At 38.4% G+C, this 21,538-nt stretch overlaps 1 protein-coding gene across 1 annotated transcript in view; it reads right to left on the bottom strand.

Annotated features, from left to right (window-relative positions):
- LOC115222624 (nucleolar complex protein 4 homolog) overlaps window positions 1-21,538 on the bottom strand; it is a 114,417-nt gene that overhangs the window by 75,801 nt on the left and 17,078 nt on the right. The window contains exon 2 of the mRNA XM_036511574.1: window positions 16,482-16,522. Within this exon, the coding sequence (XP_036367467.1) occupies window positions 16,482-16,508 (27 nt within the window). The 5' untranslated portion in view covers window positions 16,509-16,522. The remainder of the gene's footprint in view (window positions 1-16,481; window positions 16,523-21,538) is intronic.

Genomic DNA, 21,538 nt, shown 5'->3' with positions numbered 1-21,538 from the left:
CAACTCATTTTCCTAATACAATTCCTTCCTCTACCCATGTTTCCCACTCACTGCATTCTGCTCAACTCTACTTCCCACTCTCCTTTCACATTCTCACAAACTTTCCTGTTCATTCACCCTATCAATTCCTCTCTACTGTGCTTCACATTTATACCCCTCCTGGTAATTTGAGAGTATGCCTTTACACATCTTCCTCACCATCTTCTCTCTTCTTTTCCAACTGGGTAGCCATATATCTCCTCTACTGTGAGACAGCCATTTCTAGCCCTCAATCCATAACCTAGCCTCTCCATCACCTGGCACTAAGCCTCCCTCAATATTACTTTCCCTGCAATGAATGGTCCTATCTTTCAAATCACTTGGTGACTTCATTAGTGCTGGTGCTACATAAAAAAATTTGTAGGTGTTCATACAAAAAGGTACATGTGTATATGTTTGTGTATGTGTGTATGTGTATGTTTATGTATATTTGTATATTTCTGTCTCCTTGTCTTGACATTGTGTGACAGCTGTAAATGAATGTCACTATCAAACAAATGGTGTCTTTCGTTTCCAATCTTTTGCAAAAATATATTCGGCCACGGGGAATTAGTTTGCACAAAAACAGGTGAGGGAGGTCATCCAATCCTCCAATCCTATAAAATCTGCCTCGACGAATTCCGTCTGGCTCATGCAAGCATGGAAAAATGGCCGTTAAAACGATGATAATGATGACAAAGACAACGACGATGACGACGACGATAGGGATGATGACAATGGTGATTATGAAGATCACAAGAGTAGTGGTGGTGATGGTGGTGGTGTATTGTCAACGACGATGATGTTACACATATGCAAAATCACCAGATAAATACAATCATTCATGTTCAATCATTCATTAAAAGACAAATCACGATATAAGATACCAGTTGTTCCTTTTCAGTAACTCTCATTTAGTAATTTTAATTAAAAAAATTAATATCTTGTAGGAAGGGTAATATATATGCTTAAAATTGTTTAAAGTAAAATTTACGATAATATTCTGTAAAATTTCGTAGCTGTGTACGATCATTTCAGAAAAAGAATTTTCACTCGACACTTGATTCGTTTTAATTAATATCTTCTGTATCTTTGTTTGATTAAATTTACAATAATTTTTATTTAGAAGAGAAAATGCGCAAATCTATTTATAATAATTTTTTTTCCGCCGTGAAAAGCGTTACAAATTTGTCCAAAGATATGGGTCACTCTAACCCATTTATTAATTTGCTAAGTTTTTGTTGTACCTCAGAGCCACAACAAACCTTTGTTCTTTCTCTCAGACTTTAAATTAATTTCTTTATCAATAATTACTTCAAGGGAGGTATTTATAGGTATCTGCGCGGATTTTTTTTTTTTGAGAATTTTATTTCAGGTAATATAAAACAATTCCTTTTTATTCGGAAATTTAGTTATTTTGTTGTATAAAATTATTAACACATTATAACTAAACTGTAACATTAAAAAAAAAGTATTTAAAAAAATTCTTCCTTAATTTGGTGATTCTAACAGCACAATTCCAAAGCAAATTAAAATTTCAAAGTTTGATAGACAACAAGATATCACATTCTGACATATATAATGAAGATAAAAGCAGGTAAAATTGTCCAATTGTTCAAAATAGGACAATGAGGCCTTATTTTTTAAAAAAATTTCTTCAGTTACTCAGTAAAGACCGGCAATTGGCAGGAAGAGCAGAGTTTAAATAAATGCCTAAGAATGTTGAATTTTATTGATCTGGGTTCAAATTACGTCTAGATCGCACTTTGCCTTTCATTCTTTCAGAACCAGTTGAGCAGTGAGGTCGATGTGACTCCTTTGGTATTGCTAGCTTTTCACCAAAATTTGAAACCATTATCAAATGTCCTAAATTTTAATTCCACCAAAGTACGATTGCCTTTAATGGGAGTCGAAATAACAGGGTTAAAAGTGCTACACTTCATTTAAATACCGTAAGTAATAAAGTAAATAAATGATATTTTAAAACATATTTGACTTTGGACGAAATGACAACTCAATTACATTTGCAATTAGGGTGAGGTGGGGGGAGAGATCACAGTATGTATGTGTGCGTATGAGTGTGTGTGGACGCATGTGCGTGTGTGTATGTAATGTAACAATATCAAGGGATAAGTTTTTCCAGTTAATTTTTTTTCGGATTTTATCTTTTCTGTAACTTTTTTCAATGACTTTTCATAAGATATTTTAGACTTTCCTGCGACTTTTAAGTGATTTTCTGTGGCTTATTTCTTTTATACTATTTCCAATTTGTTTTCCTTGTAGTTGCTTTGATTTTTTCTATGACCTTACCCATGTAAGCTTTTTTCGTCTCAAGTCGTTTACCTAAAATTTAATATAATAAATTCTATAGAATGTCGTTCTTTCCCACAGAAATATTTTCTAAAACAAATTTATTTTATTTTCTGAAGTAAAGATTTAATGAATGGCCAAATTCTCTGATAAAAATTAATATCGTCAGAAGTTAGATTTCCACAAGATTGGCAAAAATATGAAATTGATTCAGTTTCTCTTATCAGTAAGTTAAAAAAAAATGCAGGAGAATGCAGGTTGGAAAGAAGTTCCAGTTGAATTGGGAGAAGACTGGTTGACAATTCCCTCTACTTAACCTTGAATCTACCTGCCAACTCCTTTCTGTTAACCAGTGAACCAATTATCATATTTTAACCTCTGATTTCTTCAATGTCTCATACTTAAAATTTCTCCAATGACTTATGACAGTCCATTCTAGTCTAGGATGAAAGTCAGAGAGGAAGACGTCATGTAGGACCTGAAGAGCAGAGGATAATGTATTTTCAGAATAGGGGACAGTGTATGTATAGAACAGTTTGTAGTGCATTTGTGGGTCTCTTTATTAATGAGCACTTTGCTAATTAGTTTAGAGGAATATAGGATGTTGGTGAGTGAGTGTTTGTTAGTCAGCAATGTGACACACAACTAGTTACTTCAGAGGAACAGGGGAAGTTAGCAGTGGAATTGACAGAACAAAGAGACAGACTGCATGGGGGAAAAGTCTGTCGTGCGTTACATAGTTATATCTAACATGTGTGTGTGTGTATGTCATAAGTTATTGTAGGAATTTTAAGTATGAGACATAGAAAAAATCAGAAGTTAAAATATGATAACTGGTTCACTGGTTAACAGAAAGGAGTTGGCAGGTAGATTCAAGGTTAAGTAGAGAGAATTGTCTATTAGAATATTTCTTGTCACTTCACATCCACAAAATTTGGGCTTCAGACTCATTGTGTGACACCTTTGGTAAGTGTCTTCTATTCTAGCCCCAATCAGAACCCAATCCTAGTAAGTCAACTGTTTGGCATTCTCACCTTGTTTGTGTTTTTCTTCCAAGTGTTGATTCACAAAAGTTCAAGAGGAACATTAATGGCACCAATCTTATTAGTCCCATAGAATCTCACTGATCTTGGAAGTTGTGCCCCATTTGCCAGACACGGCAAGTGAAAAATAAAAGAACAGAAAAAGAAAAGAATCATAAAGTCTTTGATCAATGAAGTTCTTTTTTGATCAGTTTGGGTGGACGAGAATGAGTGGGACACATAAAAGAGTTTGCAGAAGGTTTGTAATTTAAATGTCTTGTTAGCAATATTTTAGATTATGAATAATAGATTTTGGATTGGAATACATCATAGAGTGAACATTCAGTCTGGTCTTATGGATTGTCATCATCATCATCATCATCGCCACCACCACCATCACCATCATCATCACCACCACCACCACCACCACCACCATCACCACCACCACCACCCCACCACCACCACCACCATCATCATCATCATCATCATCATCATCATCATCATCATCATCACCATCATCACCACCACCATCATCACCATCACCAACATCACCACCATCACCATCATCATCATCGCCATCATCATCATCATCACCATCATCATTTAACGTCTGTCTTCCATGTTGGCATGGGTTCAACAGTTTGACAAGAGCTGGTCACCCTGGAAACTGCGCCAAAATCCACTGTCTGCTTTGGCATAATTTTACAACTGGATACCCTTCCTAATGCCAACCACTTTACAAAGTAGGAGTTTCTCAGTACAAAAATACCATTCCTAGTACCAGCACATTTTACAAAGTCAAACTGTTCAATTCCAAACTTAAGTGTTATCCTGCTTCTTGCCTGCCAAAGTTTCAAGAGAGAAGCAGGGTACTTAGAATGAGAAAGAGTACATGTAGAGTGAATGGGGTTGTTGAATGGAATTCAATGGAATGGTTGACAATAGGATTAAATTAGCGACAATGAAAGGATCCAAAGAAAAATAATAGTAATTTTTCTTTTACTGTTTCTGATCTGAGTTTATTGTTAAAAGTGTGTGTGTGTGTGCCTTGACGTGATATGATGGTTGTAAACTTGCATCATCATACAAATGAAGTTCTTTATTTCCAGTCTTCTGTGAAGAACATATATCTAGTGAGGAGGAAATATTACCTTGCTTAGAAACAGTTGAGAGTTGGCAACAGGAAGAGCATCCGGTCGTAGAAAAGCTGCCTCGATGAGTTCCATTTAAACTGTACGAGGATGGAACAGTAAATGTTAAGTGGTGGTGGTGGTGATAATGGTGGCAGTGATGGAGGTGGTGGTGGCGGTAGTAGTGGTGGTGGTGCAGGCGGTGGCGGTAATGGTGGTGGTTGTGGTGGTGGTGATGAAACCATAATATGCCTGCAAAAGTGGTGAGTGTGTTAGGGTTGGTATTGTTAGTTCTTTTTACAAAACAGCGTTTTCACAGTTGTGATTACCGAGACAGCCAAATGCAAGTATTTACTGGCCGTCACACTTCACTGCTTTATGTCCTGATACTCAAACTGACTGTTAGTCAAGCTCTCTGCATCTTTTCTTTTCAGATTTGGCCTCTTTTTACAGAGATCCAGGACAAATCTGAATGGATAGATCTGTGGTGAAATCATATGTTTACATATAATTTCATTGGTCACATTTTTGTTGATGTCATTACTTAATTTCAATGATCCTTTTACTGTTTATGAAATTTTTGCCATTGGAAAACAAACAGTTCAGGTTCAAACTAAGACAGAAACTTACTACAAATGTACAGTAATGTGAAATAATATATAGTCTATTATTGCAGTAATAGAAGAGCCAAAAAGAGAAAAGTGGATGGCAATAAGCCAAAAACTGAAGAATTATTGTTTTATTTTTGTACTACAAAGGGTTCATTGGTCAAGGAAATAATTTGGTTAACTAAATGAGGAAAGTAGGTACCAGTGTCTGTTCTAAAATTATATTTTCCTTTCTGTTTTTCATTTATTTTCTTGCTTCATTTTTCAGATGTATATATATTTATGCATATGCAGATGTACATATGTATGTATATAAATAACTGTATTATATAATATATATATATATATATACGTATACATATACATATACATACATCATCATCATCATTTAACGTCCGCTTTCCATGCTAGCATGGGTTGGACGGCTCAACTCGGGTCTGGGCAGCCCGAAGGCTGCACCAGGCCCAGTCAGATCTGGCAGTGTTTCTACAGCTGGATGCCACCGACACAGGTACCAGACGAGACTGGCGAACAGCCACGCCCGGATGGTGCTTTTTACGTGCCACCAGCACGGAGGCCAGGCGAGGCTGGCAACAGACACGATCGGATGGTGTTTGTTACGTACCACCAGCACGGATGCCAGGCGATGCGGCACTGGCTACGGCCACGTTCGGATGGTTCCCTTACGTGCCACCGGCACTGGTATCACGGCTACAAATTCCATTGATGTTGATCGATTTCGATTTTGATTTTCACTTGCCTCAACAGGTCTTCACAAGTAGAGCTTTGTGTCCCAAGAAGAAAGGTATGCACTGGTGGACTGACTATGTCCCAGGTAGAGGTCACAGGTTATGGCCTCACTTGTCCTGCCGGGTCTTCTCACGCACAGCATACTTCCAAAGGTCTCGTTCTCTGGTCATTTCCTCGGTGAGACCTAAAGAGCAAAGGTCGTGCTTCACCACCTCGTCCCAGGTTTTCCTAGGTCTACCTCTTCAACATGTTCCCTCAACTGCTAGGGTGTGGCACTTTTTCACACAACTATCTTCATCCATTCTTACCACATGTCCATACCAGTGTAGACAACTCTCTTGCACACCATATCTGATGCTTCTTAGGCCCAACCTTTCTCTCAAGGTATTTACACTCTGTCAGGTATGAACACTGACATTACACATCCATCGGAGCATACTGGCTTCATTTCTTGCAAGCTTACGCATATCCTCAGCAGTCACAGCCCATGCTTCACTGCCATGAAGCATGGCTGTTCGTACACATGCGTCATATAGTCTGCCTTTTACTCTGAGCAAGAGGCCTTTTGTTACCAGCAGAGGTAAGAGCTCTCTGAACTTTGCCCAGGCTATTCTTACTCTAGCAGTTACACTTTCAGCACACCTGCCCCTGCTACTGACTTGATCACCTAGGTAATGGAAACTATCAACTATTTCTAGTTTTTCTCCCTGGAATGTGGCGGAAGATGGTCTCTGCACATTTTTAGTGTTTATTGCACCAGAGCATCTGCCACATACAAAAACTATTTTCCTATTTAGCCTTCCTTTGACATTGCTGCACCTCTTATGTGTCCATAGCTTACACTTGGTGCATCTTATAGAGTTTCTACCTACATCTTTTCTACAGATTGAGCAGCGCCATCTACCTGAAGGCGTTTGTGATTTGTCTACCTTCCAGCTTATTAGGACTTTGGTTTTAGCTAGGTTGACTCTAAGGCCCTTTGATTCTAATCCTAGCTTCCACACCTGAAACTTCTCCTCCAGTTCTGATAGTGACTCAGCAATTAGAGCAAGGTCATCAGCATAGAGGAGCTCCCAGGGGCATCCTGTCTTGAAATATATATATATATAATATATATATATATATATATATATATATATATATATATATATATATATACATATATACATACATACATGCATATATATATATATATATATATATATATATATATATATATATATACTACAAAGTGAGATAGTGGTTATGAGTGTAACCCCCTATGGGATATCAGTTATCCAATATACTGCTGGTAAAGTACCCAAATATTAAATACATAAATGCTTTTAATTGCAATGCAATTAGTTCATTTATTGTATTGAATGGGTGAAGGTAAAAAATATTTTACCGTAAATACAAATAAGAAAATTGCTGCCTAACTCAGATACCAGGAAACCCCAAAATGGTAGAAATTCAAAAGATAGTGCTCATGGGAACTGCTTGTATCCTACGCAAAATACTTTCTATGTAATCTCAAGTTTTAAAACAAGCATACTTTTCTTGTGGTTTCTTAAACATTCACTAGTACAACACTTAGTACAAAACCAAATATATGACACCCTCGGCATAACACCAACATGAACTTCCAACCTGTTGTCTCATGAGGTCTCTGGGTGAGACTTGGAGGCAACTTGTACAAATGTAAAGCAAAAGTCAAACATACAATAATAATAATAATAATAATAATAATAATAATAATGATAATAATAATAATGATGATAATAATAATAATAATAATAATAATAATGATAATAATGATAATAATAATAATGATGATAATAATAATAATAATAATAATAATAATGATAATAATAATAATAATAATAATAATAATAATAATAATAATAAATAATAATAATAATAATTAACATCAGAAAAATACCTTAGGAATGAGAACTCAGGTTTGAAATTTCCCCAGGACACCTGATGAAGACTGGAGAGTACATCAGCCGAAACATTGTGTTAACAACAAACAAAATGAGGACAAATATCCATCAAATGTAAATAATGTAAATAAGGTTAGAGTGTGACAAAGAGACAAAGAAGCAGAAACAAGTGTCCTGGGGGTATTGGAGGATCTAGTGTCAAATGATGAACAGCTAGGGCATGACAGAGAAACAGAGAGGCAGAAACAGGTGTCTTGCTATAAAGGAGTTACATGGTTACCTGGGGAGAGAGAGAGTGGGGGGTATGAGAAATTGGACAGAAACAGGTGTGCTGATGTAAAGGAGATACTTGGTTACCTAGTCAGAGGGAAAAGCAATAGAAGGAGAGAGAGAGAATTTTTTTATTCACCATAAGGTTGAGAAAAAGAGGGGACGATACGAGGACAGACAAAACAAATGTTGGGGTCAGGGTATCGAATGAGACGAAACGTATGAATAAACAAACAATTAAAATATACACAATTAAATGAGAATGAGTGATTAACAAAAAATGAAGTGGAGGACGCAGTTGACCCCACAAACCACAAACTCACACTGAAGACTTTGCTTTCTCCTTTTTTATATTCTCGTTTAAACAGGTTCTTTCACTCGCAACATACTTGCTATAGACTTCCATCTTTTACGAAACACACTTTGCGACAGGCATTTTTTCTCCAGCCTTATTTTCCGTTTCATAGAGTGATCAAGAATGAGGGCAGAAATAGATGTGCTGCTGTAGAGGAGATACATGGCTATCCAGTCGGAAGGAAAAGCCAGAGAGAGAGAGAAACAGCAAAAGTGCAAGAGAGAGCAGGAGAGAGAGATGGTGATGAAGTGCCAGGGCATATTCACAAGTAACAAGGAACAGAGCATAGATGGGATGGTCACTTACACATCAACCCTTTAGCATTTAATCTGGCCATATCCAACCCAAAAGCTCTATCTTTGTTATGCTCAAACTGGTCAAATCTAATCTCTCACACCTCTCCTACAATGTCATTCGAAAATTAAACAATCACATCATCAAAATCTCAAAGCTATGAGATAATCCATAATTAATTTAAAGCAATGTGAATAAATAAGGATTAGATTTAACAGAATAATCTGAATGCTAAAGGGTTATACACAAAGGTAAAATTGTAGAATCCAGAAAATTGGTGGAGGTCAAAGTATTAGAAAAAAATTGTATTTATTTTTATAAAGTGTTACAGTTTTTGTTTAAATTCATTTTTCAGTAGGAAAAGAACATCCAATATTTTTTGTCATGGTGCAAGAAAAAGTGCTGTTTGTTTTCAGTCCACAAATGTATAGTTGACAGAATAGATTATGGCAGAAAATAGTAGGGATTTAAAACCTTAGCTGCTCCATGCTGCATATGAAAGTAGTGAAAGAGAGAATGGTGACAGGAAGGAGAAATGAAGAGAACTTAGGATAGAGTGAGATTGAAGGATGGAAGTAAAAAATAGTGTGAGAGGGAAGGGGAGGTAATATTGGTCATTTCAAGGAAGGGAGGTCAGTGACCGAACTAGGCGGTTTGTCAATGGCATTATTCAAATATATTTGGATGTACACAGATGCATAAGAATAAATATCTAGAGTTAGGCAACTGGTTAGAATACATTTGTGCATAGGCACTAACAGACACCTGCACATATGCGTACACACACACATGCACACATACTTATATGCAAACATGCATACATTAAGTATATGTGGTTGATAATGTTTATTATGCTAGCGCTGCTTCTGTTTCATATTCAGATATATGTGTGTGTGTGTGTGTGTGTGTGTGTGTGTGTGTGTAAGTTCAGCAAAATTTAGATTCAGATGAATATGGTACTTAAGTTAAAGGCACCAGAATTTGGTATGGTATTATCCATATAAATCAAATGGGGTGATTATAATCAAAATAAGCACAAGGATCTACCTTGGATGTCCTTGTTGCTTATTTTGAATTATATATATTATATATTATATATATATATATATATAATATATATATATATATATATATATATATATAATATATATATATATATATATATATATATATAGACACATATATATAGTAATAATAACAATAATCCTTGGATTATTCTTATTATTGCAGTATTTATCCTGCATTATATCAGTACAGGTTGGTGCAACCTCAAAAAATTGGTTCACCAGTCAACATCATTAAACTGTAGCCACCATAATGGGATAGGAGCTTTATTTGCATATTCAAAATGTTTCCCCCATAAACAAATTTAGATGCTATATATGTGTGTGTGTGTGTGTATATATATATATATATATATATACTTAAGTTAAAGGCACCGGAATTTGGTATGGTATTATCCATATAAATCAAATGGGATGATTATAATCAAAAGAAGCAACTAGGATATCCAAGGTAGAGTAGTACAATCGTTTCATGCTACTTCATTTTATTAAACAATGTAATTATTACATCAGTTTTAAAATGTAAAGCAATCTAAATTTTAAAACTGATGTAATAATTACATTGTTTAATAAAATGAAGTAGCATGAAACGATTGTACTACACTACCTTGGATATCCTAGTTGCTTCTTTTGATTATATATGTATATATATATATATCATCATCATCATCATCATCGTTTAGCGTCCGCTTTCCATGCTAGCATGGGTTGGACGGGTCAACTGGGGTCTGTGAAGCTGGAAGGCTTCGTCAGGCCCAGTCAGATCTGGCAGTGTTTCTACGGCTGGATGCCCTTCCTAACGCCAACCACTCCGCGAGTGTAGTGGGTGTTTTTTACGTGCCACCTGCACAGGTGCCAGACAGAGCTGGCGAACGGCCACGAACGGATGGTGCTTTTACGTGTCACCGGCACGGGGCCAAGCGATGCTGGCAACGGACACGAACGGATGGTGCTTTTACGTGCCACCGAGACAGGGCCAGACAGAGCTGGCAAACGGCCACGAACGGACGGTGCTTTTACGTGTCACCGGCACGGGGGCCAGCCAAGGCTGGCAACGGATGCGAACGGATGGTGCTTTTACGTGCCACCGACACGGTTGCCAGACAGAGCTGGCAAACGGCCACAAGCGGACGGTGCTTTTACGTGTCACTGGCACGGGGGCCAGCCGAGGCTGGCAACGGACACGAACGGATGGTGCTTTTACGTGCCACCGACACGGGGCCAGACAGAGCTGGCAAATGGCCACGAACGGATGGTGCTTTTACGTGCCACCGACACGGGGCCAGACAGAGCTGGCAAACGGCCGCGAACGGACGGTGCTTTTACGTGTCACCGACACGGGGCCAGGCGAGGCTGGCAACGAACACGAATGGATGGTGCTTTTACGTGCCACCGACACGGGGCCAGGCAGAGCTGGCAAACGGCCACGAGCGAATGGTGCTTTTACGTATCACCGGCACAGGTGCCAGACGAGTCTGACAGCGGACACAAACGGATGGGTCACTTAACCCCTGCTTTCTGATATATGATTTCCTTGGTGAGACCTAGAGTTCGAAGGTCATCATCATCATCATCATCATCATCATCGTTTAACGTCATATAAAAATTATATATATAAAATATATATATATATAAAATATATATATAAAAATTAAATTAGAGATAAAACCACTATTAGGCAACTTAAACAGTGATATTATATATTACTTGATTGAATGCAACGCATCCATTTCCAAGTAAGTTTATATATATGTATGTATGTATACACACCTCACATATATACATATATATATATATATAATATATATATATATATATATATATATATATATATATATATATATATATATATACACCCACACACATACGTACCATGGAAAAGCACCACTGATGCCATATTTCTGGTGAGACAGCTGCAGGAGAAATACCTAGCCAAAGATAAGCCCCTGTACCTAGTTTTTGTTGACATGGAGAAAGCCTTTGACAGGGTCCCCCGATGCCTTATCTGGTGGTCAATGAGGAAACTAGGGATAGATGAATGGCTGGTGAGAGCTGTGCAAGCCATGTACAGGGATGCTGTAAGTAAGGTTAGGGTTGGCAACGTGTACACTGAAGAATTCAAGGTAGAGGTTGGGGTCCACCAGGGTTCAGTCCTCAGCCCCCTCCTATTTATCATAGTCCTCCAGGCAATTATGGAGGAATTCAAGACAGGTTGCCCCTGGGAGCTCCTCTATGCTGATGACCTTGCTCTAATTGCTGAGTCACTATCAGAACTGGAGGAGAAGTTTCAGGTGTGGAAGCAAGGATTAGAATCGAGGGGCCTTAGAGTCAACCTAGCTAAAACCAAAGTCCTAATAAGCTGGAAGGTAGACAAACCACAAATGCCTTCAGGTATATGGCCCTACTTGATCTGTAGAAAAGGCGTAGGTAGAAACTCTATAAGATGTACCCAGTGTAAGCTGTGGACACATAAGAGGTGCAGCAATATCAAAGGAAGGCTAAATAGGAAGATAGTTTTTGTATGTGGCAGATGCTCAGGAGCAATAAACACTGAAAATGTGCAGAGAACAACTTCCGTCACTTTCCAGGGGGAAAAACTAAAAGTAGTTGATAGCTTCCGTTATCTAGGTGACCAAGTCAGTAGCAGGGGCAGGTGTGCTGAAAGTGTAACTGCTAGAGTAAGAATAGCCTGGGCAAAGTTCAGGGGGCTCTTACCTCTGCTGGTGACTAAAGGCCTCTCGCTCAGAGTAAAAGGCAGACTGTATGATGCATGTGTACGAACAGCCATGCTACATGGCAGTGAAACATGGGCTGTGACTGCTGAGGACACACATAAGCTCGCGAGGAATGAAGCCAGTATGCTCCGATGAATGTGTAATGTCACTGTGCATACTCGACAGAGTGTTAGTACCTTGAGAGAAATGTTGGACCTAAGAAGCATCAGCTGTGGTGTGCAAGAGAGACGATTGCACTGATATGGTCATGTGGCGAGAATGGATGAAGATAGTTGTGTGAAAAAGTACCATACCCTAGCAGTTGAGGGAACCCGTGGAAGAGGTAGACCCAGGAAAACCTGGGACGAGGTGGTGAAGCATGACCTTCGAAATTTAGGCCTCCCCGAGGCAATGACTAGCGACCGAGTCCTTTGGAAATATGCTGTGCGTGAGAAGACCCGGCAGGACAAGTGAGTCCAGCCCACTTATGCATGTCTTTCCTCCCTTGGACACACAAAGACCTGTTGAGGCAAGCAAAGTCGAAATTGAACCTCATCCGACGACAGGCACCCATGCCAACCTCCCTTCATTGGACACTAAACTCTGCTTGCAAAGACCTGTTGGGGCAAGTGAAATCGGAATCGAAATTGAACCAATCCTATGACTGGCATTCAGCAGTTGCCAGGACCGCTGGACTGACTCCTGTGCAGGTGGCAAGTGAAGAAACACCATTTCGACCCTGTGCTTGAGGAGATCCATTGAGTCAAGTACACCGACATCAAAATCAATGGAAACTGCAGTTGTGATCCCTGAGCTGTGGCACGTAAAAAGCACCATCTGAACATGGCCGATGCCAGCGCCACTCAGACTGGCTTCCGTGCTGGTGGCACGTAAAATGCACCAATCCGATCGTGGCCGTTGCCAGCCTCGCCTGGCACCTGTGCAGGTGGCACGTAAAAAGCATCCACTACACTCAGGGAGTGGTTGGCGTTAGGAAGGGCATCCAGCTGTAGAAACACTGCCAGATCAGACCGGAGCCTGGTCCAGCCTTCTGGCTTCCCAGACCCCGGCTGAACCGTCCAACCCATGCTTGCATGGAGAACGGATGTTAAACGATGATGATGATGATTTCCCACCTATTGATCCCCTCCATTTTCTTACTGCTCTATAAATTAATGGTAAAATATCTCTTTACCCTCACCCATTTAGTACACTCAGTAATGTAACTGCAATGCAATAAAAAGCACTTGTGTATTAATAATTGGGTATTCTACCAGAAGTATATTGGGTAGATATTATCCCTTAGTTGGTTGGATTCACAGCCTCCAACTTTCTTGGAATATATATATATACAGACAGACAGACAGACAGACAGATAGATAGATAGATAGATAGATAGATAGATAGATAGATAGATAGATAGATAGATAGATAGATAGATAGATAGATAGATAGATAGATAGATAGATATGCGTGTGTGTCAGTGCTACTGTCTCCTAGCCTCAACACTACATGATAGTTTCAAAATAAGTGTCCCCCATTATTGAAGCAGTGTTGTTTATTTCCATTCTTCTATGGAAAACATGTCTGATCATGGGGACATGTTACCTTGCTTTGAAACAGGTGAAGTTTGGTGACAGAAAGAGCATCCAGCTGTAGAAAATTTACATCAACAATTTCTATTCAAGAGATTAAGAAAAATTGATGTTAGAGAATGATGATGATGATGGTGTGTATGTATGTATGTATGTATGTATGTATGTATGTATGTATGTATGTATGTATGCATGTATCTATGTATGTGTGTACATGTATGTATGTATGTGTGTGTGTATGTACATACGTATGTATGTATGTATATATGTATGTATGTGTGTATATACGTATGTATGTATGAATGTATGTATGTATGTATGTATGTATGTATGTGTGTATGTATGTATGTATGTATGTATATACGTACATACGTATGTATGTATGAATGTATGTATGTATGAATGTATGTATGTATGAATGTATGTATATATGTCTGTATGTATGTATGAATGTATGTACATATGTATGTACATTGAGGGAAAATTTAATAAAAAAATTGAAAGTAAATTGTTACAATGGGAAACTACTTTTCCCCGATTTAATGTCTACCACAAATACAAATATGTAATTTATACTATATATACAGGTATATGATGTACCCTTTAGATATGGGTGTATAATGTACCCTATAGCTGTAAGTATATAATGTTCCTTATTCTTAGAGATATAGAACATACAATATAGATACAGGTATATCACCGTGATCACCATGACTGACCATGCTATCAGATGTTGCTACACATCGCTGGTCACAATGTGCTTTACATTGTTTTAGCCTTCAAATGACGCCACCCCGCTGGCTAAGCAAGCAGGCCAACAGAAGAAAGAGTGAGAGAAAGTTGTGGCAAAAGAGTACAGCAGGGATCTCCACCACCCCCTGCCAGAGCCTCTTGGAGCTTTAGGTATTTTCACTCAATAAACACTCACAACGCCCGGTCTGGGAATCGAAACCGCGATCCTACAACTGTGAGTCCGCTGTCCTAACCACCGGGCCATTGCATCTCCACAGATACAAGTATATAGTGCATGCAATAGCTATAGGTAAACAATGTATGCTCATTGGTTTAGAGTTCATACTCCCAGTGTGAATAGCTGTCTGACTTCTAATACTTGGTATTATAAAAGCATTGAGTCTTGTTTGATGTTATGAAGAAGTAAGATTACATTTTTAAATTCAAGATTTTGATGCTTGATTGATTCCATTTATGGTTCATAAAGAGAGTGACTTTTGATTAGATAAATATGTAGTGGATCTTGCATGCATGAAGTGGATTCGATCCACCATAGTCAAATTGAAGTTAACACTGCAACAGAACTTTTCCCACGATGGAACAATGGTTTTTTTCTCTGACAGCAGTTTTACATTTCCCAGATGCCTTTAGCTGGACCAAAATAATGTTTTCACCACTTGACCCTTTCTAACCTCTTCTACTTCACCAAAAGCTAGAATAGAGATAACAAAACCACCAACTAAATCTATTGTTCTCAATGATATGTTTATCCTTCTGGCTAGTTATAAAAGCAAGCATTCCCCAAGCAAAAATCAGTTAGTCACAGTCAGTGACGACTCAACGAGACTAGTCACATGGAGACAACTCAACCAAGTAGTCACTTGGCGACAACTGAGCGAGGCAGCTCATGATGACTCAGTTAGGGAATGGGCTGCTAGAATCATGATCACAAGGAATGCTTCTACTAAAGATAATGGTCAGCAACAGAAATGAAGTTTACTGTCAGCAACTATGAGACAACACCCTACAACTCTCACCAGCTCTAATTCTGTTCTCTTACAACATCATTCTATCTCTCTCCATAATTACTACTAAACAATGAAGAGAACACAAACACAAACTTTACTTCGCATGTCTTTAGATTTATCATAACCTGCTCATCGAGGCAAGGTATTGTAACGTAACGGTAAATGAATACTTCCTTAAAACTTCATGCATTGTTCATCTTTCACATCTTACAACTTGCTGTCATAACAACAAATTTTTATCATTACAGCGGCTGACTCTGACATTTCATAATATTGTTTACAAATCCATTTCTCCAGCTACAATCGGTGACCCATGACTTCAACTAAAAGCTTTATCATTACAAATATATTAGTAAAGTGAAAAGGCTTAAGAAGATGTTGGTGCAATGGTTGTTGTTTTGCAATGCTAATGATTAATATCTACAGTTGGAGAAGTAGAAAAAGTTTACCATTTCCCAAACCAGTATTGTTGCAATATCAAAAAGCTTGATCATTTGAGATTTTCTGATGCCAATCAAAGAAATACTTGGATTTAAATGATTGTGTCATGGAAGGGTAATAAGAAATAACTGATTAAAAGGCCTGCTGATGTCTTTCTGATTTGCAAACACCCAGTCAAGGGTGGCTGATGTATCTTTGAATCCAATAAAATATATCTTCACTCACCTTGGTAATATGGTAAAATACCATCATCCATTTTTCATTGGCTGATGAGTGAAAAAAAGCAGTAGAGCTAATATGTTGCTTGGTTTAACAACCTATTTCTTTACTACCCACAAGGGGCTAAACACAGAAGAGACAAACAAGAACAGACAAATGGATTAAGTCGATTATATCGACTCCAGTGAGTAACTGGTACTTAATTTATCGACCCCGAAAGGATGAAAGGCAAAGTCGACCTTGGCGGATTTTGAACTCAGAACATAACGGCAGACGAAATACTGCTAAGCATTTCGCCCAGCATGCTAACGTTTCTGCCAGCTCACCACTTGGTTTAACAACCTTTTAACCTTTCGCATTTAAACAAGCCATATCCAGACCAAATATTCTGTTTTATGTTCAAACCAGCCACTTACACCCTCTCACACTAACCCAACAATGTCATGCTATAAATAAACTATCATATCATCAAAATCTCAAAGCTACGAGATAATACATGAGCAATTCAAAACAATGTGAATAAAGTTTTACATCTGACAGAATAAACTGAATGCTACAGGGTTAAGAGAGAGTTGACTGCTATTTGTTGTGGAAGAGAATACAAACACAAACTTTACTTTGCATGCTTTTGGATTTATCAAATCCTGCCCGTTGAGGCAAGGTATTGTAACGTAATGGTAAATAAATACTTCCTTAAATACTTCCTTACATCAACCCCAGTGCAAAACTGGTACTTTATTTATCGACTATGAAAGGATGAAAAGCAAAGTCGACCTCGGCGGAATTTGCCTTTCATCCTTTCGTGGTCGATAAATAAAGTACCAGTTTTGCACTGGGGTCGTTGTAATCAACTTAATCCCTTTGTCTGTCTCCTCTATGTTTAGCCCTTTGTGGGCAATAAAGAAATATATTTGTAGTGGAGTGACTACTTGTGTAAGAGGCTTCTTTATTAGATGGTGCAGGTTGAAGTGGGTTGCTAGTGGAAGCTCACTAACAGACATGATAGACAGACAAATAGATAAGATGGATGAATGGATGGGTGGATGGCTGGATGGATGGATGGGTAGATGGATGGCAGGAAGTTAGGCAGAAACAGAAAGAGAAAGATACTTTAAAACGGCCATAGCTTAGGAAACTTCTATCTGGGCATTTCCAAGTAGTTTCTTCCACAGTCACCAGAGGAAAGCGTGAGATTACTGGAAGTCATCAAAATCACGATGGTCTTTAGTTGAGAGTTGGTGTATGGAAATATTCCACAATGTTAGATGCATGTAGATTGTTTATATAATCAGGAGCTGTAATTCCCCTCCTCCATTTGATCATACCAATATCAGAGGAACTGCAAAGAGCTTTGATCTTCCTTCTTTCACCAAAGCTATGCAAAGATATCTGTCACAATTCTCATAACGTTATTTGGTTGTCCCATTTAACCAATGTGACTTCTTTACATAAGGGATTGTGTGAGTGTGTGTGTGTGTGTGTATGAAAGACGGAAAGAGAGAGAGAGAGTGTGTATACATAGAAACATGCACACATACATATATAAATACATACATATATATATATATATATATATATAAGTTCATACATATATGTTTAAGTATATATATATATATATATATATACATGCCCAGGCCTGTTACCCATTTTTTTAGGAGGGGGTAGCCACAACAAGACACACACCAAGCATTCCATTCATTTCCCAGCTCAAAGAGGTGAGTCCTGTCCTGTGTTCGGGTCAAAGCATAGCCTAATATCAACAGCAGGGCCTGACAGCATCATGCTGGTATACCCCCGCTGTATCATTCTGGTTCTGTGCCCCTTTGAGCAATATCAATTCACTCATCTGTCCACAAACCCTCTCCAAGCTTGCCCATCATTTATAAACTCGCTTGCCTCTCTCACTCCAATACCTTTAACCATCACCATCAAAGCCTTTCTCACTCCATCCACCCACACAAACCGAGGTCTGCCTCTGGTTCCGCTGCCTACCAATTCTGCCTTCATCACCCTCCATACCATCCGCTCCTTATCCATTCTCTCCATATGGCCAAACCACCTCAACATTTGTCTATCCATTCTGGTTGTTAAATTTTCTCTCATTCCTACTTGCCTTCACACCTCTTCATTCCTCATCCTGTCCATCCGTGTCGCACCAATCATAGCCCTCAAAATCTCATCTCAAACACATCTAGTTGCCTCCTTTCCGCCTCTCTCAGACCCCACTTCTCTGCACCATATAACATTGTCGGCACAATAATGCCCTCATACACACCTCTTTCCTTGTTCATACTTAACCTTTTACCTCTCAGCATACATTTCACAACTCCCAGTACCTCACTCCCCTCCCTCACTCTATAACTCACTTCCTTGGCTACCCACCCCCTCTGCAATCCAAGATACTTAAAAGCACTCACCTCCTCTAACACCTCACCATTTATACTCACATTCATCTGGCAATTCCATCTCTTGAGCATCTCATCTCCTTACTCTTGGCTACATTCACTTTCAGTTTCCTCTTCTCACACGCCCTCCCACCAGTCTCCTCAGTTGCTCTTCCAAATCCGCCACCAGTGTTCTATCATCAGCAAACAACAACTGACTCACCTGCCATTTCTCTCCATTTTCTCACACCATTTGGGCTCCCCTACCGAGGGTTCTATCATTCACCTCTCTCATCACATCCTCCATATATAGATTAAACAGCCACAGAGACATCACACAACCCTGTCTTAACCTCACCTTCACATCAAAACCACTCACTTCACCATCCGCTCAAATGCATGCCCTACTTTCTCTATAAAAACTCTGTACATAAGAATATATATATATATGTGTGTGTGTATGTATATATATATACACATACATATACATACATACATACATATATATACAAATACACACATACATATATACATATATATATATATACACACATACATACATATGGATATACATTATGTGCTGAAATAGTTAAAATGACTAGTTTGTTTTATTAGCTTTGATTGTCACCATGAAGTGTACTTGTCAAAAGTGTCAGTATGTTTGCATGTTTAGACAATTTAGGACTATATCTTGCTCTGACCGACTAGTTTGCATACCAAAAAAATCAAAACAAGAGAAACAGCAAGTAATGGGTGACATTAATTTACATCTAGTAGACAGTATATCGAAGCTGTGATATTGTTTATTGTTTCATTCTGAATATATATATGTCCGTTTTTCTGTCAAAGCTTTCTTCCAAGGAATCTAATGTGCTTTGCTTAGTTTTTCCTTGGGGCTGGCCAGATTGGAGCAATTTCAAGATTAATCAGCCGAAATTGCGAGGATGATCCAGTTCTTGACTGAAGATTGAAGGCTTCGGATGTCCCGTCCGTGTTTTTTGTATCGTCTCCTCAATGTTTTGCGTTCTTGTCCCAGTTTGTATTTTTATACATATATATATATATATATATATATATATATATATATATATATAATAGCAGAGATACCCGGCATTGCTCAGGATTAAAATGGCATAGTTTTTAATTGTTTTACTTGTTTCAGTCATGTGACTGCTGCCATGCTGGAGCACTGCCTTTAGTCGAAGAAATTGACAGCAGGATTCATGCTTTGTAAGCCTAGTACTTATTCTGTTGGTGTATTTTGCCAAACGGCTAAGTTACGAGGTTGTAAACACAGCAACATTGGTTTTCAAGAGATAATGGGGGTACAAACACAGACACAAACAAATAGACACATATATATATAGCAGTCTTCTTTCAGTTTCTGTGTACAAGTTCACTCACAAGGCTTTTGTAGGCCTGAGGCTACATATATACATATTTCAACTGCTAAAGGCAAATACACTGCAGTTACCGTGGAGAAAAAAATCTCTCTTATGGTAAAAAGGTGTGAAAGTATATTGCAAAGGGGGTGGGTACATCAAGGTCTCCTTGCTTTACTCCATTTTTCACAGCAAAAAAATTCAGAGAGCCTACCACCAAAATTAACTCTAGCTTTCATATCTTGATACAAAGCCCTGATCATGTTTACAAATTTTTCTGCGAAACCTATTTTCCTTAGAATTAGCCACAAAGCATTTCGATTAACAGTATCGAATACTTTGCTCAAATCAATAAAACAATGGTATAGAGCAAGTTTCTGTTCAATGCACTTTTCTTGCAATTGTCTGATAGTAAAGATACAATCAGCTCTGCCCCTGGAGGAACGAAAACCACACTGAGACTCAGATACCATATGTGGAACTATGAAGGTATTTAAACCTTCTAACAGAATGCGGGCAAGTACCTTTCCAACCAGAGACAAAAGCGAAATCCCAAGAAAATTACCACACAGATCCTTTGGCCCTGATTTATACAAGGAGACTAAAAATGGCATCAATCCAGTCATGAGGTACTTTCTCGGTTCTCCAATAGTGACTAATTAATAAATTTAAGAGTTCAAACATTTTGTCACTGCCATATTTCAAGACTTCTGCACAGATTCCATCAGACCCTGGAGGCTTATTGTTTATTCACAGCTATATAAATGTCACTTAGAGTTGGTTCAAATACCATCTCTTCTATAACTGGAAGGTGTTTTTTTGCTACCATCCTCATGTCAGCGGAGGATGGTTTATTCAAAAGTGCAGAAAAATGTTCTACCCAGCGCTTATGAATAGAAGCGGTGTCAGTCAGAAGCAAATGTTCATTTGCTGTTCCCACTGGAGCTACTGAAGAAGATTTTGAGCCATATACCTCCTTAACATAAAAGTACAAAGCCTTGGCATTATTTCTATCAATTGCTTCTTGTGCCCCTTTTGCTCTATCATTCCACCATTCCTGTTTAATTTTCCTTAGAGCAGTCTGCACTTTCCTTTGCAGCTTTATGTAAGTTTCATTTGAGTTGGGGTTCAAGGACTGAGAAAGAAGTGTATTGCCTAAGTTTTGTTTTTCTAAAAGTAGATCATGAATTTCTGCTGATCTATCTGAAAACCAGTCACTGGACTTATGTGATTTAAATACCACTGATGAACTTGCAACCTGAAATACTTTTCTTTTGAAATCTTCCCATCGATTGTT

This window comes from Octopus sinensis, linkage group LG20 (genome assembly GCF_006345805.1).
Source record: "Octopus sinensis linkage group LG20, ASM634580v1, whole genome shotgun sequence".
NCBI classification, from domain to species: domain Eukaryota; kingdom Metazoa; phylum Mollusca; class Cephalopoda; order Octopoda; family Octopodidae; genus Octopus; species Octopus sinensis.
This window is presented reverse-complemented; position numbering and strand designations above follow the sequence as displayed.